Source organism: Rhinoderma darwinii, chromosome 2, assembly GCF_050947455.1.
Source record: "Rhinoderma darwinii isolate aRhiDar2 chromosome 2, aRhiDar2.hap1, whole genome shotgun sequence".
In the NCBI taxonomy this organism is placed as follows: Eukaryota; Metazoa; Chordata; class Amphibia; order Anura; family Rhinodermatidae; genus Rhinoderma; species Rhinoderma darwinii.
The window spans coordinates 101873588-101890663 of record NC_134688.1 but is presented as its reverse complement, the minus strand read 5'-3'; the positions used below and the strand labels follow the sequence as shown (position 1 = coordinate 101890663).

Genomic DNA, 17076 nt, shown 5'->3' with positions numbered 1-17076 from the left:
TTGCGGCATAAGGATGCAATAGAGGGGGTCCTGTGTAATTGCGGCCCCTGCGATGACTGGCACGAGCCGTTCATGTTTAAAAGGACGGCCATTCATCTAAATACTATATATCCCTGGCAGTGGTCGTTGAAGAGGAAATGATTGGTAGGCCACGGCTTTTCCGGCAAAATCCAGCGGTTTGCCGAAAGCCAAACCCAATGGTTTGTAAGAGAACGACACATTTAAACCACTTTCTAAGATACAAAAAAAGTTGTACTCTGCTAATGCGGTGTCGTACAGGATCCAGAATAAATGTCACAAACAGAGCACTCATTTCATAAAGATTATTTTTATGTAAGAAAGTTTCAAGATATTCATCCTTATAATTTACTTGTGTTTATTAGAGGACAGTTAGTGTAGAACAGCTTCCCCCCACAATGCTGTTCAAGTAAACGTGTTGCTTTGTTCAGATATACACTTATGGGCATTCTCCACCAGAGGGCATAAGGACATACAGATATAAATAAAAAGCCTAAGAAAGTCCTCATCACCAGAGTTTCCCGGTCCGCACCACAAGTACCAGCATGCAAACGCAACACCTTGAAAAACGCTATACTTCCCGAGGGCATAGCCCATGGTACTGCACAGGAGGCTGCCTCTTGCATGGCCAGGTATAGGACAAGCACTTAGCATATCCAGGGGAGAGCAGAGGAATGAGTAAAACTGGATGCCAACAAGATTATATATTTACACAATAGTTAAACTTTCCTTATTAGGCAAAGGGAATTCGGAGGAATTTCTTAGTGCAGCTTCTGCAGGAACTCATTTCTTGCACTTTGCGGCATTGACACTTGTAAGGATAAACGGTGACTTATTTGCCCAGCTTTTTTATTCTGGAGTCAAAAGTAGCGAAGTTATCTTCCACTGTAGCTAGATTTTCCTTCATAGCCTTTTGGACCTGCAGAGACAATAGAAACATTCATTCAATGAAATCTGATTTTGTTTTTTTTCCAATGGAAGACAACACAACTGTAATGGCTTCCCTATGTTCACCAGAAGGAGGAAAGCCAAGTTCTAGTGCGCTACAAAGTGGGGTCATAAATAAAAAGGAGTTCAAATAAACCAGTGGCATTGCTCATAGCAACCAAAATTTAGATACCATTTTGAAAATAAAGAGGACATCTGATATATAATATATTTATGGTGAGGTGGGATAGAACCAACAAGTCCTCCATTGGAAGTCTGAAGTAAGGCACTGCTGTTTTCTAAAGCAACCAATACAGGACTTTTATAATAAACCAAAAAACTTCCCTGAATGGAATAATAAAGATAATCAATCGAATATTGCAAAAAATACTAATTTCTTTATTAAGACACAGCAGTTGTACGCACTATTTTAAAAGCGCTGATAAAAACACAAAGTACATAAATTTGTACAAAAACAGGACAGTGCATTACCATAAGGCAGGACATACATGGTGGTGAAATCACTATATATCATATATTACCTAGCATATACACATCCAATATACGCATTCAAGTTTATATACATGGAGCCAAGGTAACAAATAATCAGTATCTTATTAAACCACGAATAAGACAAAACCTCACCCACCATAAGCCAAAATAACTGCCTATATACTGTCCAACATACCAACACGCGTTTCGCGCCTGGCTTAGTCAGGGGTGATGTGGGATGGAACCAACAAGTCCTCCACTGAGAGGCTGAAGTAAAGCACAGCTATCTTTTAAAGAAACCAATATAGGACTATACCTATTTCGGGATGGCTCAACAACCAACCACATGCACTAAAATGGATCGGTCATCAGTCTATGCTGCCCTATATAAGGGCAGCATAGTATGGAGGTAGACTCGACCTGCTTTTAGCAAAAATGGCACAAAAAAATACTTTGGGCCATTTGGCTAATAGGGGCGTTTAAAGAATACACCGACCTCAATTACGAGTTCGATGTATTCAGGAGTGTAGGGGAGCGTTCCCCAATCCTCACAATATTTTAGGAACTGCTGTGTATACAGATACCGCCAGAAAAAGCACTCATGAATACTCCAGACTCATAACTATAAATGAATGTTGAATCGCTGGTTCAAGTTGTTGGAGAGGTTAATAAACGGTGTAAAAAAAAAAAGTGAAATCAAGTTTTTAGTAGTGAAAAAATAATAGAATATTAAAAGCTAACAAAACTTTTCCCATTTTTCCTCTAAAGTAACATAAAAAATAAAAAAAGTAAATACAATTGGTATTGCTGCGTCCCAAAAAGTCGGCACTATTACAATATAGCGTTACTTAACGTGCACGTTGAACGCCGTAAAAAAAATGTAAAAACGCCAAAAATCGCTGTTTTTTGGTCAACCTAGTGATCAAAACGTTGCATGTGCCAAAAAATGGTACCGATAAAAACGACAACTCTTCCAGCAAAAAATAAGCCGTGACACTGCTCAACCGATGAAAAAATAAAAAAAGGTATGGCTCTCAGAATGTGACGCAAAACTTTTTTTTTTTAAAACAAAAAGTTTCTTTAAAAGTAGTAAAATACATATATATATATATATATATATATATATATATATAAAAAAAACAATATAAAATTTGGTATATCAGTAATCGTATTGAGCCACAGAATAAAGCCAAGTAGTCGTTTTTACCGCAAAAGTGAAAGCCGTAAAAACTAAACCCAAAAAACAATTGGAGTCAGTTTTTCCCAATATCCGCAAATCATTTTTCTTCAGTTTCCCAGTACATTATGATATGGTACTTTAAATTGTGCCAATAGAAACTACAACTCCTCCTGCAAAAAATAAGCCCTCACGCCAATATTGACGGAAAATGAAAAAAAAAAAAAGTTATGGCTCTTGGAAGATGGGGAGTGAAAAAAATGAAATAAAAAAAAAAATTGATTTGTCCCGAAGGGGTTAATCTAACAGCTGGCCTCACTAAAAATGCATTAAAAAACGCAGCAAAATGCTGTATATGCCTTAGGCCCCATGCACAAGAACGTATTTTTGCGTCCACAATTCACCCTCAAATCTGTGGGTGAATTGCGGTCCCATTCATTTCAATAAGCCCATGGACAAGACCATGGTTTCCCTGATGTGTTACAGCCGACACTTCCGAGTAACAAGCGGGATCCCGTTAGTTTAAGCCATTAAATGCCGCGTTCAATAGCGATCGCGGCATTTAAATGACTAAAAACAGGGGGGCGACCCCCTGTAACATCCCAACGGCCCGCCCGCAGCGAGATCGGGGGGGGTTGTGCCGTTGGTTGGCATGACAGCCTGGGGGCCTGATGAAGTCCCCCAGGTCTGCCATCTTTGTACTCCGGCAGGGCTTCACAGGAGACTGCCAGAATCACGATATTCTGCAATACATTAGTATTATTGATACAGAGAAAACAGAGTCTAAAGCCAATATATATCAAAAGTATCAAAACAATGCTTTATTTAAATATGCAAGACAACAAACATTTAAAAAGATATATATGACAGGAGAAACTCAATAAATAATCGACATAGAGATGCATCAAGGAAACCAGAGTTATGAATAGTGAACCCCTTTAGATATGGGTTGCAGTAAGATTATCACTGGTATGAAGTATGGTAAATTACACTCGGGTACACGTCTTAGTGCTAATACAGGACTCAAATGGTCCAAAGAAAGAGCGTAGTGTACTAGGGAGATAAACATAGACCATACCCTGAACCTTCAGGGAAAAGCTGGATATTCTTACCCATAAAGTGTCCTTAAATGTTTCCTGATGATCACTGTGTGCGCTCCAACGCGCGTTTCGCGAATGTCCCTTTTGACATATATTGGCTTTAGACTCTGTTTCAATATATCTATTATAGAGTTGCCTTAACCTCTTCCCGCGCTGCTCCGCAATAGTACGTCCTGCAGAGGGGTTAGTTCCCGCATCCAGACGTACTATTGCGGAGTAGTTCCCGGCGCACACTGTCCTAACGGACAGTGTCCGGGAACCGGGAGGTCAGCTGTCCCCGACAGCTGACACTCCAGCCTTGCCGGTCAGCGGACCATCCCCGCTGATTTCGGCAATTAACCCCATAAATGCGGCGACGGATTGCCGTCGCCGAATTTAAAGGGAATGTGTTGCCAGAAAAACATGTTTTTTTTAAAAAAATTAAACATTTAGTGTGTGGGTGATTAAACATTGTTCAAATTTTTTTTATTTTTTTCACGAGTCAGGAAATATTATAAATTAATTCTAAATTTATAATACTACCCATTTTTGGTCACTAGATGGAGCTATTCCCAAAATTGCAGCAGTGCAACATAGGGTTAAAAGCCCTCGCTCTAGTGAGCTCTCAGCATCCCCCCCTCCTTTATCCTGGCTAGTGCCGGGATAAACGAGGGGTTTGAACGGTGTAACCTCCTACACTGTGTGTCGCCATTTTTTGAGCTAACACACAGTGTAGTAGGTTTACATACAGTAGTAAACACACACAAACACGAACATACATTGAAATCTCTTACCTGCTCCTGCCGCCGCGGCTCCCTCCGGCCCGTCCGCTCCGTTTGCTGCCGCTGGTCCAAGTGCACAAGTCCGGAAGCCGCGACCGGAAGTAGTAATATTACTGTCCGGCCGCGACTTCCGGTCCACAGGAAAATGGCGCCGGACGGCGCCAATTTCGAATTGGACTGTGTGGGAGCGGCGCATGCGCAGTTCCCACACAGACGCCGTACACGGAAGTCAATGGGACGGGAGCCGTTCGCAGTCCCTATGGGACTGTGGCTGCCGTATTCCATGTCTGTATGTGTCGTTAATCGACACAGACAGAAATGGAAAAAAAATGGCAGCCCCCATAGGGAAGAAAAAGTGTAAAAATAAGAAAAAGTAAAACACAAAACACACAAATGAATATAAACGTTTTTAATAAAGCACTAACATCTTTAACGTATAAAAAAATAATTTGTGATGACACTGTTCCTTTAAGTGGTTTGAAACACATCAGCAGCCCCCACGAAGTGATTGTGGGGGCTACCGATGCTTGTCACGGCAATCGGAGGTCAGACAATGACCTCCGGGTTGCCATCTACGGAAGCCTCGGAGGAGCAGCCTCCTGCCGGTCCTCCGAGGCTTCCTGTCAGTGTGACAGTCACGTCACAATAACAGTTGGAATGCATTACACTACGTGTGTAGTGTAATGTACTCTAGCAGCGATCAAAGCTGCAAGTCTAAGTGTCCCCTAGTGGGACAAGTGAAAAAAAGTTAAAAAAAAGTAATAAAAATGTTTTAAAAAAAGTGTAAAAATAAAAGTTATAAGTTATATAAACAAACACTGCATTTTTTTCCTACAATAAGTCTTTCATTATAGGAAAAAAATGAACACGTTAAAAAAAGTACACATATTGGGTATCACCGCGTTCGTAACGACCCCAACTATAAAACTATAATGTTATTTTTCCCGCACGATGAACACCCCAAAAAAAAAATCAATAAAAAACTACACCAGAATCGCTATTTTTTGGTCACCACCCCTCCCAAAATAGAGAATAAAAAGTGATCAAAAAGTCGCATGTACCCGAAAATAATACCGATAAAAACTACAACCGGTCCCGCAAAAAACAAGCCCTTACACAGCTTTTTTGACTGAAAAATAAAAAAAAGTTACGGCTCTCAGAATATGGTGACACAGAAAATAAATTATTTTCTAAATAGGTTATTTTATTGCGCAAACGCTGCAAAACATAAAAAACCTATATACATATGGTATCGCCGTAATCGTACCGACCCGCAAAATAAAATATAATGGTCATTTATAGTGCACGGTGAACGCCGCAAAAAATAAACTAAAAAATATTGTCAGAATTGCTTGTTTTTTGTCACCCGGCTTGCAAAAAAAATGTAATAAAAAGTGATCAAAAAAACGGCATGTACCCCAAAATGGTACCAATGAAAAGCACAGATTGTCCCGCAACAAATAAGCCCTCACGCAGCTCCGGTGGTGAAAAAATAAAGACGTTCTGGCTCCCAGGAATACGGCGATGCAAAATGTGCAGTGTTTTCTAAAAGCGGGTAACATCCAACACCATTTATCAGTGCGACACCGGCCACATATCTATGAATTATTATTTATTTACCACATTATTATACCCTCTTCTTATGCCCTGATGTACTCCGCACAGATTACATATGCCCCCACATTATTAACTGAAATACCAGCAAAACCCAAAACAGAAAAACTACTAAGCAAAATCTGCGCTCCAAAAGCAAAATGGCGACCCTCCCTTCTGAGACCTGCAGCGTGCCCAAACAGCAGTTTGTGCCCACATATATGGCATCGCCATACCCGGGAGAAGCCGCTTAACGCTTTATGAGGTATTTGTCTTCAGGGGCACAAACTGGGCACGACATATTATGCACTAAAATGGCATATCAGTGGAAAATTGCAATATTCACACAATCCGCTGTGCATTAACCCCTTTGAGCACTATGACTTAATAGCACGTCATGGTGCGGGGGTGATGTATGGAGCAGGCTCACATGCTGAGCCCACTCCATACGCTGCGGGTGTCAGCTGTGTATTACAGCTGACACCCGGGACTAACGGACAGGAACAGCGATCGCGCTGTTACAGTAGTCTGTAAAAATAACAATATACTGCAATACATTAGTATTGCAGTGTATTGTACCAGTGATCCAATGAAATGACTAATAAAATGTGTAGAAGAATTAAAGTTATTAGTAGTGAGAAAGAAAAAAAGTTTAAAGTTAAAAAAAAAAAACTTTTCCCATTTTTTTGTCAAAAGTAATGTAAAAAAACACCGTAAAAAACGTAAATAATTTAAACCGCCAAAATCTCTGTAGTTTTCGTTTTTACGGCACGGCGAAAGCTGTAAAAACGAAAACCCCAAAAAATGGAATCTGATTTTTTCCCTATATTACTATATTTTCCAGTTTTTTTTACAGTTTCCCAGTACTTTTTATGGCACTTTAAATGGTGTCAATAGAAACTACAATCCCTCCCGCAAGAAATAAGCCCGCACATCACCCTACTGACGGAAAAAGAAAAAAGTTATGGCTCTTGGAAGGCGGGTAGTGAAAAACGAAAATAAGAAAGCAAAAAATGGATCAGTCCTGAAAGGGTTAATTCATTTCTAATGAAAAAAATATATGACCCCATGTGGGATATTTCCGTACTCGGGAGAAATTGCTTTACAAAAATTGGTTGTTTTTTCTCCTTTATCCCTTGTGAAAATGAGAAAATGCAACATTTTAGTGGGAAAAAATTGTGATATTCATTTTCTCCGCCTAATTCTAATAAATTCTGCAAAAGACCCGTGGAGTCTAAATGCTCACTATACCCCTAGAAAAATTCCTTGAGGGGTATTTCCAAAATGGGGTAACTTGGGGGGCTTCCACTGTTTTGGTCCCTCCAGGGCGTTGCAAACGCGACATGGCACCGAAAACCAATCCAGCAAAATCCGTGCTCCAAAATCCAAATGGCACTCCTTCCCTTCTGAGCCTTGCTGTGGGTCCAATCAGCAGTTTATTACCACATATGGGACATTGCCGTAATCAGGAGACATTGGTTTACAAATGTTGAGGTGATTTTCTTCATTATTCCTTGTAAATATTACAAATTTCTATGTTTTTTCAGTAAAAAGTAGATTTTAATTTTTACAGACTAATTCTGATAAATTTAGCGAAAAACCTGTGCGGTCAAAATGCTAGCTATGCACCGAGATAAATTCCTTGAGTGGTGTAGTTTCCAAAATGGGGTAACTTTCGGGGTGTTTCCACTGTTTTGGCACCACAAGACCTCTTCAAACCTGACAAGGTGCCCAAAATCCACTGGGTGCTCCTTTGCTTCTGAGGCCAGTGCTTCAGTCCATTATCACACTAGGGCCACATGTGGGATATTTCTAAAAACTGCAGAATCTGGGCAATAAATATTGAGTTGCGTTTCTCTGGTAAAACCTTCTGTGTTACAAAAAAAATTGTATTTGAAAAAAAATGTCGGCAAAAAAAATAAAATTTGTAAATTTCACCTCTACTATGCTTTAATTCCTGTGAAACGCCTAAAGGGTTAAAACACTTTGTGACTGCTGATTCGACTACCTTGAGGGGTGCTGTTTTCAAAATGGGGTGACTTATGTGGATTTTCTAATATATAAGGACCTCAAAGCCACCTCAGAACTGAACTGGTCCCTGAAAAAATAGCCTTTTTAAATTTTCTTTAAAATATGAGAAATTGCTGCTAAAGTTCTAAGCCTTGTAGCGTCCTAGAAAAATAAAAGGACATTCAAAAAATGATGCAAACATAAAAGTAGACATATGGGAAATGTTAACTAGTTACTATCTGTTTTACAAGCAGATACGTTTAAATTTAGAAAAATGCTAAATAAATTGTGGTGTTTTTCAGAAATAAATACCAAAATTATCGACAAAATTTTTTCACTAACATAAAGTACAACATGTCACGAGAAAACAATCTCAGAATTGCTTGGATAGGTAAAAGCATTCCAACGTTATTACCACATAAAGTAACATGTCAGATGTGAAAAAATTGGCTGGGTCCTGAAGGCCAAAACAGGCTGGGTCCTGAAGGGGTTAATATTATCAATGGGAGGATGTTCTCTGAAACAATACCTAGCCCATTAAACCGGTTTGCTTCTGGAGGCTATTAGTTATAATACATTAGTATTGCAGAATATCGTTCAAGCGATCTAACGATCGCTGGTTAAAGTCCCCAAGGGGGACAAGTAAAAAAAAGTAAAAGCCCGTAAAATTTTTCAAAAAAATTAACAAATAAAAAAACTTTAAAAGCTCAAAAAAAAAAAAAAACCTTTTCCCATTTTCCCTCAAGCACAATGTAAAAAAAAATAAAAAGCTAACATAACTGGTATCGACATGTTCGTAAAAGTCTGAACTATTACAATATATCATTATTTAGTCTGCACAGTGAACGCCGTAAAAAATGAAAAATATCAGAATTGCTGTTTTTTGGTCCCTTCATCTCCCACAAAAAATGAAATAAAAAGTGATCAAAAACGTCTCACGTACCCCAAAATGGTACCAATATAAACTGCAGCTCGCCCCGCAAAAAATAAGCCTTCACACGGCTAAAATCGACAGAAAAATAAAGTTATGGCTCTCAGAATGTGGCGACAAATCCCACATTTTATTTTTAACAATCAGTTTTTTCCTTGTAAAAATAGTAAAACAAAGAAAACAATATAAATTTGGAATCGCTTTAATTGTATTGACCCACAGAATAAAGTTAAATGCAGTTTTTACCGTACGGTTAACGCCGTAAAAACAAAACCACTCAAAAGGTTGAGGAATCGCTGTTTTTTTTCCCTATTCCACCGCACATATATTTTTTTTCTCGTCTACCACTACATTAAATGGTAAAAATATGGTGCTGTGAAAATCTCGTCCCGCAAAATACAAGCCCTCATACGCCAATATTGATGGAAAAATAAAAAAGTTATGGCTTTTGGAAGGTGGGGAGGAAAAAACAATAGTGAAAATCCGAAAAATGGCTGCGGAGGGAAGGGGTTAATAAAAGACGTCATAAGCTACACAATGTACATCAATTTGGCATCGTTCTTCAGCGGAGAATTAGAAGATTCATTTATAGGGTAAACATTTTTCATTGTCAAAACTACCTTCAGGCCTCATTCACACGGCAGGGTTTCCCGGCCGGTTGCCGGCCGTTCATAAATCGGCCGGCACCCGGCTGCATTAGGAATAATAGACCCCTAATGGGGCTATTCACACGACCGATTTTTTGACGGCCGGAAAAACCGGCCGTCAAAAAATAGGACATGCTCTATCTTCGCCCGGGTACCCGGCCGCCCGGCTCCCATAGAAGTCTATGGGGCCGGGTAATACACTGCCATCACCGGGATGTGTCCCGAGTGATGGCCGGGTTTTCCGGCGCTTGCTCTCTATCTCCTCCTCCTCACAGCGCAGAGTGCATGTGAGGAGGAGGAGTTGATGCCATTCTGACGAATGGCATCGCTGTACACTGTGTGGCAGGGCCGGGGTGTACAGCAGGTGGAAGGGAGCGCTGCGCTGGCTCCCTTCCCCTGCTTGAAAAGCACCCTGGCCCGGCGACACCTTCGATGGCGCCGCTAGCAGCTGCAGCTGCTGCTGCTGCGGCTGCTACTACTGTAGCGACGCCACTATAGCAGAGCGGGGAGGTATCTCCCCGCTCTGCTATGTGCTAGCCGCACTTTAGCTCCTTGAAGGAGCGGAATCCCCGTGTTTTCGGGGATTCCGCTCCTGGACAGAGCGCTTGATGTCACTGCCCAGATATGGACAGAGACATCAGGGGAAACTCCTGAAGCGGAATCCCCGAACACATGGGGATTCCCCTTCAGGAGTTGCCGCTGATGTCACTGTCCGGATCTGCCCGGCACGGATGCAAAACAATGCAAACCGGCCGGGCAAAATGGCCGATTTTACCGGCCGACACTCGGGAACGACCCAGTCGTGTGAATCCCGCCTAAAACTGAGCATGAAAAAATATGAGGGAAACTATTTTTTTTCTCGGTTTCTGACTTTTTCCTAAATATTACCTTGATTTTTTACGTTTTTCCATCGTCGCATTCAAAGAGCCATAACTTTTATTTTTCTGCCGACATAGCTGTATGAGGGGTCTTTTTGTGGGACAACTTTATTTTTTTACGGCGATCACCGTGCGGGTTAAATAATGCAATTGTTTTATAGTTGGGGTCGATATGGACGTGGCGATACTAAATATGTGTAACTTTTTACTTTGTTTCATAATAAAGTATTTTGTAAGGGGAAAAAGGTTTTCATAATTTTTTTTTCACTTGGGATTGTTATTTATTTTATTCAACTTTTTTTTTTGTCTCACTAGGGGACTTCATAAAAGCGATCTAAAGATCGCACAGTAATCCTCTGCAATACTTAGGTATAATACACAGCAATACACGTCAGTGCAAACTGGCATTGCCTAACAGACATTTACTAAAGGCAGCCTGGGGGCCTTTGTTATGCCCCCAGGCTGCCGGAGACCATTGGCACCCCACGATTGCATCGCGGGGTACCGGTGGTGTGAGAGGGAGCACCTTCCTATTGAGCGCCACTTCTGAGTGGTTAAACTGAGTGGTTAGTGGTCTCTGATCGATGTCCTGAAGCCCGAGGCTGTTCTGAACAGCCTGGGCTTCAGGAGAATCCCGCCCGATGCTGGAAAACTTCCTCTGAAGTGCTGATGTGAAAAGGCAGCGCTTCAGAAGAACTACCCGGAACGGCCGACGTAGAAACATTAAACGCTGGTCATTAAGGGGTTAAAGCTTACCATTAATCATACGGACATTTTTTAGAAAAACTATTATAGTGCAGGAGTGTGCACAATAATCATTTTTCTAAATAACTTTTATTACCATTTTAGCTTCTAACTAGAGGATGGACTGTGTATAGTCTGTGCTGCAGCTGGGTCATAACTCGACCTTAAGAGACAGAGCGTCCCGCTCGTCTTTATGGTTTCTGTATTCAGAACGGCCGCCAGTGCTGTAAAATGTGCTAGCGGTCGTTCTGGAGACAGGAGCCAAACTAGCAGGACACTGTCCCCTAAGGCAGAGTTATGAGCCGCCAGCAGCACAGACTGTAGACTGTCCATGTGGAGTAAGAAGCAAAAATCGCTAATACAGGGACTTAGAAAACCCATTATTGTGCAGAATCCTACACTAGAATTGTTTTTCTAAATAATGTCAATATAATTGGAGGTACGCTGTAACTGAGAAAGTCTTATGTGTCCCGCAAAAAAAGAAGAAACATATTTTGGGGAAGAGTAAGAAATAATTAAAAAATAAAATAAAAATCCCCTTCAGAATACCCCATTCCAAAAACACCACCGGTCATGAAAGAGTTAATCAAGGACATAGAATCACGCCGTATTCATAGTTAATTTTTAATGAGTAAATTTAAAAGGAGAGCGGTAAGGCTTAAGAAGAAATGACATACCATAGCCAGAGAAGTGGTGTTGTCCTTCAGGGAGTTGGTAATAATTTGCTGGGTAGTGTCCAGATGGGTAAGCAGCTGCCCAAACTGCATGGCTGAAAAACACAGGAATATCCACTTGACAGTGTAACAGTTTATAGTATGCAGATATATTGATTGCTGATTTATATGAGACACCGCTATCTTATTGGAACAACTATCGTTTTCCAGCCTATTAAAATATATCTGCATTAGTACTCGGTAATCCGACCTTTAGACAAAAGAATTGATAAAGTGAATTCAAAGACTGAATAAGGACTCCTTATAGCCGCTTCTTTTACACCTGGTTGATGGCCACACAACTTAACATCGGTATATAATAGCACAAGTATTTCTTATCATTGGAGGCTTAAAGGGACGTTAAAAAATTAGCTATTGTTTAAATCAAGTTTTTATATTGAAACATTTTTTATAGATTTTTTTTTTTTTTTTTTTTTTTTAATTTTCTAATTTTAAAAAATAATCTTAAAATCTTGCAGTTTCCACACGGACCCTCACAATAGACACTTCCTGTTCTTTAGGGATCACTTCTCAGCAGCCATTTTATTATCACAGCCAGGATTATACAATGATAGTGAACATCTATATATAGATAACACAGGATCCCCCATTGACAATATGTGATGGTCACAGCTCCCCTTCTAACACTTCCTGTACAATGACCTCTGCACAGGTCACAGAGAAAATTCTCCCATAGAAGTCAATGGGTCAGCTCCAAACTATTCTTTCCTATGGTACATGTGACTGCTGTAAAGTAGATCTCTAAATGCTGATAACAGGAGCTCAGGCAAGATGGCTGCCCCCAAACGAACTACAGAAATACAGTAAAAAAAAATTCTACAATCAAAAAAATAAAAACAGATTAGAAAAAAAATAATGTTTCACTATCGGATTTTAATTAGTAAAAAAATGTATGTAATACAGTTGCTTTAAAGATCATGTAAACTTTTGCACTATATTTGTCTACTAAATGCAAAATTAAAACTACTTTCTATATACTCTTCAGTAAAAACGTTCTACCATTTTTGTTGCTGTAGAGTATGTGCAGTTCCTGTACACAGCGGTCTGTGCTGCCGATTCTGACGTAGATTCGACAGCACACTGCTGGCTGCTATGCTCATAAAGAGCGCTATTGAAGGCAGAAGAATCCCGGAATTACAGAGCTCACATCCACTATGTATTAGTTGAAAGGATATGTCCACATGAGAAAATCTGAAGCACGGAGCAGGATGCAAACTGAATATCAAGTGGTCTGAAAATGAATGAAGGAGTGAAGATTGCTGCCTGAAACTTAGTGCAACTTTTAATTATTTATTATTATTATTATTTTTTTTTTATCTCCAGGTATATAAAAAAGGTTTGTTCTCCATGTCAAAACAATAATTATTATGCACACCTGTCCACTAGTTATTCATGTTTATTTGTTTTTTATAGGTTGAAACTGGTTATATTTACAATGATCATTCTTTCCCTAGAAAATTAGTCGCGGTGTACTAGAAACCATTGAGAGTAACTTTGCAATAGTTGGAATTCCTATAGCGCAGTTAATGGTAATAGTGACTGTCCCGTCAAAAGTCACTTTGGATATGGTGTCATAACTGAATAGCGATTATCAGCCCCGGCATGTTTTATTCTGTAGGGGATAGCCACTAGTGCGATCTTTGGAGTCATGGTAAAAGAATGGAGTGAGCGGGCAAACCTGGTGATATATTCTGATGCAGCAGGTTGGAAGAGTAGACAAAAATTACACCCTCCAATATTTAATTTATACTCTGAATAGTCCAGATTGACTGTCCTGTCAGAGTACAGGACAGTGGCTTTAATCCTGGATGGAAATTACAAGGAAATAAATACTGCAACACTGACCGAATGCTGCAGGTCCAGCACTTTTACTACACTGGACTTCTGGGTTTGGAAATCTGTTGGCAAGGTATGTTCCCAAACGATCAGGATTTTAGTGCCAATCCTGAGAAGCCACAGAAACATGTATTACCTTGCTCATGAAGCTGCTTTAATGTGACCAGTCTCTGAACCACATGCGGCACAGTTCCAGACATGGAATCCCACTTCTGAACAATGTCATAGAGTTGATGTACCTGGACAGCAGAAATTAAAGTTCAGAATCAAGTTTCAGACAACATATACAATACACAGCCTGTGCACTCTTCCTCTACAATAAACTAGTTTGTAGAGGATGTAGACGTGACACACTCTGAATCAATATATACATAATAAAACAATCGTTTGTTTGAGGGTGTGGTGCCTAAATAAACATCCCCCTCATAACTGATATGGACTCCTCATTCATTACTCGTCCCCCATTAAGGACATTTAGAAGCAGTACCTTGCTTTCTGTATCTGCATCCTCAACAGCCGCCTTGTGCTTTGCTATTTCATTCATCTTTCCCAGGACACTCTATAGAACAAAATTCGGATTAATTTTAAAAGAACGACATTATGAAAACATTGGGAACCGAAGACACGTTAGGCTGTGTTCACATCAGTGTCGGGGGTTCTGTTCGATTTTTCCGTCGTTGGAACCCATAACTTACATTTGCATTAGCAATGATTTCAATGGTAATCCTTCCACTGCAGTTGGTTTCCGTTCTGTAAGGTTTCCAGTTCTAGTGGAAACAATAGCGTAGTAGACTGTGCTATTGTTTCCGCTAAAAGAAACAGAAACCTTACAGAATGGAAACCAATTGCAATGGAAGCATTACCATTGAAATCAATAGTAATACAAACGGAAGCTATGGTTTCCTTTCATGGGTTCCTCCGACGGAAAGATCTAATGGAACCCATGAACTGTAGGCCGACACTGATGTGAACAGGCCCGAAGTCAACGATAATTAAATTATAAATTTCATTTTTCCATTACAATTCCCAAAGACGAGCAGAAATTTGATCGCCTTATCTGGGACAAAGTTATTTAAGTTGCACTTATTTCATGAATTTTCATAATAGAGTTTATATAAATGGAATTACCTGTAGTCTGGCTTCCACCTGATCGAGCGACGCAACATCTAACATGTTTACTTTAGCCTGCAGGATTTCCACCGTGTCCTAAAAGACAAAATACTAATTTATGTTCACTCACATTATACAGTGGCACAAATGTATATAATATGTATCGAAAAGAACCAAACACACCAGAGAATATTCGCAAGGTGTATAGAAATATATTATAATACAATGTACGGAGTATGTAACTAGATCTGAAAAGCAGTGGCATCTCTTATGCCACCCGACACATTTTGAGTCACAGGACAATATAAAGATCTTACATTGATCTCAAAGATCAATGTAAACGGGTTTTACTAATTTGGGTATTATAGTGAATGGTGTGCCCATTACAGTGGCACAATGGTAAAAGTTATGTAGAATTTCATTCAAAATCATTTCTCCTATGACAGCTCAAACGTCTTCTGTGGTTCTAAAGCTGGCCATAGACTTAAAGAGGCTCTGCCACCAGATTATAAGTGCCCTATCTCCTACATAAGGAGATCGGCGCTGTAATGTAGGTGACAGTAATGCTTTTTATTTAAAAACGATTTTTACCACTTTATTAGCGATTTTGGTTTATGCCAATGAGTTTCTTAATGCCCAAGTGGGCGTGTTTTTACTTTCGACCAAGTGGGCGTTGTACAGAGGAGTGTATGACGCTGACCAATCAGCATCATGCACTAGTCTTCATTCATTTACACAGCAGCATAGCGTTCTTACTAGAACGATGTGCAGCCACATACACAGACATTAACGTTAATCAAGCGTCCTGATAATGAATATACATGACCTCCAGCCTGGACGTGATGTGTATTCAGAATCCTGACACTTGAATCTTTTCTGTGAAATTTCCAGCAGGGGAAACGAAATCTCGTTTACCTCGTAATCTCGCGAGATTACGTGTGGCTTGCTGGAATCTCACAGAAAAGATTCAGAAGTGTCAGGATTCTGAATACACATGACGTCCAGGCTGGATGGTCATGTGTATTCATTATCAGGACACTCCTCTGTACAACGCCCACTTGGTCGAAAGTAAAAACACGCCCACTTGGGCATTAACTCATTAGCATAAACCAAAATCGCTAATAAAGTGGTAAAAATAGATAGTTTTTTTAAATAAAAAGCATTACTGTCACCTACATTATAGCGCCGATCTCCTTATGTAGGAGATAGGGCACTTATAATGTGGTGACACAGCCTCTTTAAGAAAGCTCTGTCAAAATGTGCAAGTTTAATTCAATATGGAGAGGGGGGAAATAAGCCACAGCCAAACTCTTTTAGCAGCAGCTTTATCCACCGCAGGAATTCCTTGCCAGGGCAAGTACATGTTTTTTGTAAAGACAGCCATCAGTAACCTTTTCCAGTGCCTATGGAATCTGGGTAAAGCTGGTTCTCGCCCATCTCCCCTGAGGAATCGTTTGGCCGAGAGGAATTGCGTCGGGAGAATTTTATCATGGAGAGGGGTTCCCCGATCCCCCCTTATACTGAATACTATCCAGCATCTGAACGGGTAGGAGGGGCATTGATGCCTATAGTCTATGACGGAAATAGTCATCTGCATTAAGGGAATATAATAAGAAATGTGTGCAACTCTCTCTTTAAAAGCAATACGTTTGTTTAACCCCTTACTGGGTGGATAGCTTGCTGTCCATGCTGATCAAAAGTCTTGAAAGATATAGGTTATTGATACAAGCTGTACGAGATACAGTATGGCCAATTATCATGATGTATGAATACATGGCATATGGAATAATTTTTTATGTTCGTATTTTCTATTTTTTAAAGAAAACTCAGTAAAAGTTATAATTTACATATACACACTCCGGATCTACTTCTTTTCTTTATAATTATATACTACGAAGGACTGTCAATTTCAAGTCTGGGTGGTGGACTCCTAAACTACAACATCAAAATTCAATGACAAAGAAAAGGGCATGTTGAAATCCAACATGCCTAATCCTTCTTCCCACCGACAAGGGCAGCTTAATAGCTGTACTCAGTAGGAAACACATATTTAAAAAAAAAAAAAAAAAGTGTCTTATTGTCTTCAGTAAGAGAAACAAAATAGCAGTCTTGCGGATA

At 39.9% G+C, this 17076-nt stretch overlaps 1 protein-coding gene across 2 annotated transcripts in view; it reads right to left on the bottom strand.

The window, feature by feature from the left end:
- Nucleotides 1-309: 309 nt before the first annotated feature.
- DCTN2 (dynactin subunit 2) overlaps nt 310-17076 on the bottom strand; it is a 54393-nt gene continuing 37626 nt past the window's right edge. For both annotated transcript variants that reach the window (XM_075851987.1, XM_075851988.1), the window contains 5 exons: nt 14977-15054; nt 14336-14407; nt 13985-14087; nt 11956-12047; nt 310-937 (listed from right to left, as the gene is read on the bottom strand). In XM_075851987.1, coding sequence (XP_075708102.1) covers nt 851-937; nt 11956-12047; nt 13985-14087; nt 14336-14407; nt 14977-15054 — 432 coding nt within the window. In that variant the 3' untranslated portion in view covers nt 310-850. The remainder of the gene's footprint in view (nt 938-11955; nt 12048-13984; nt 14088-14335; nt 14408-14976; nt 15055-17076) is intronic.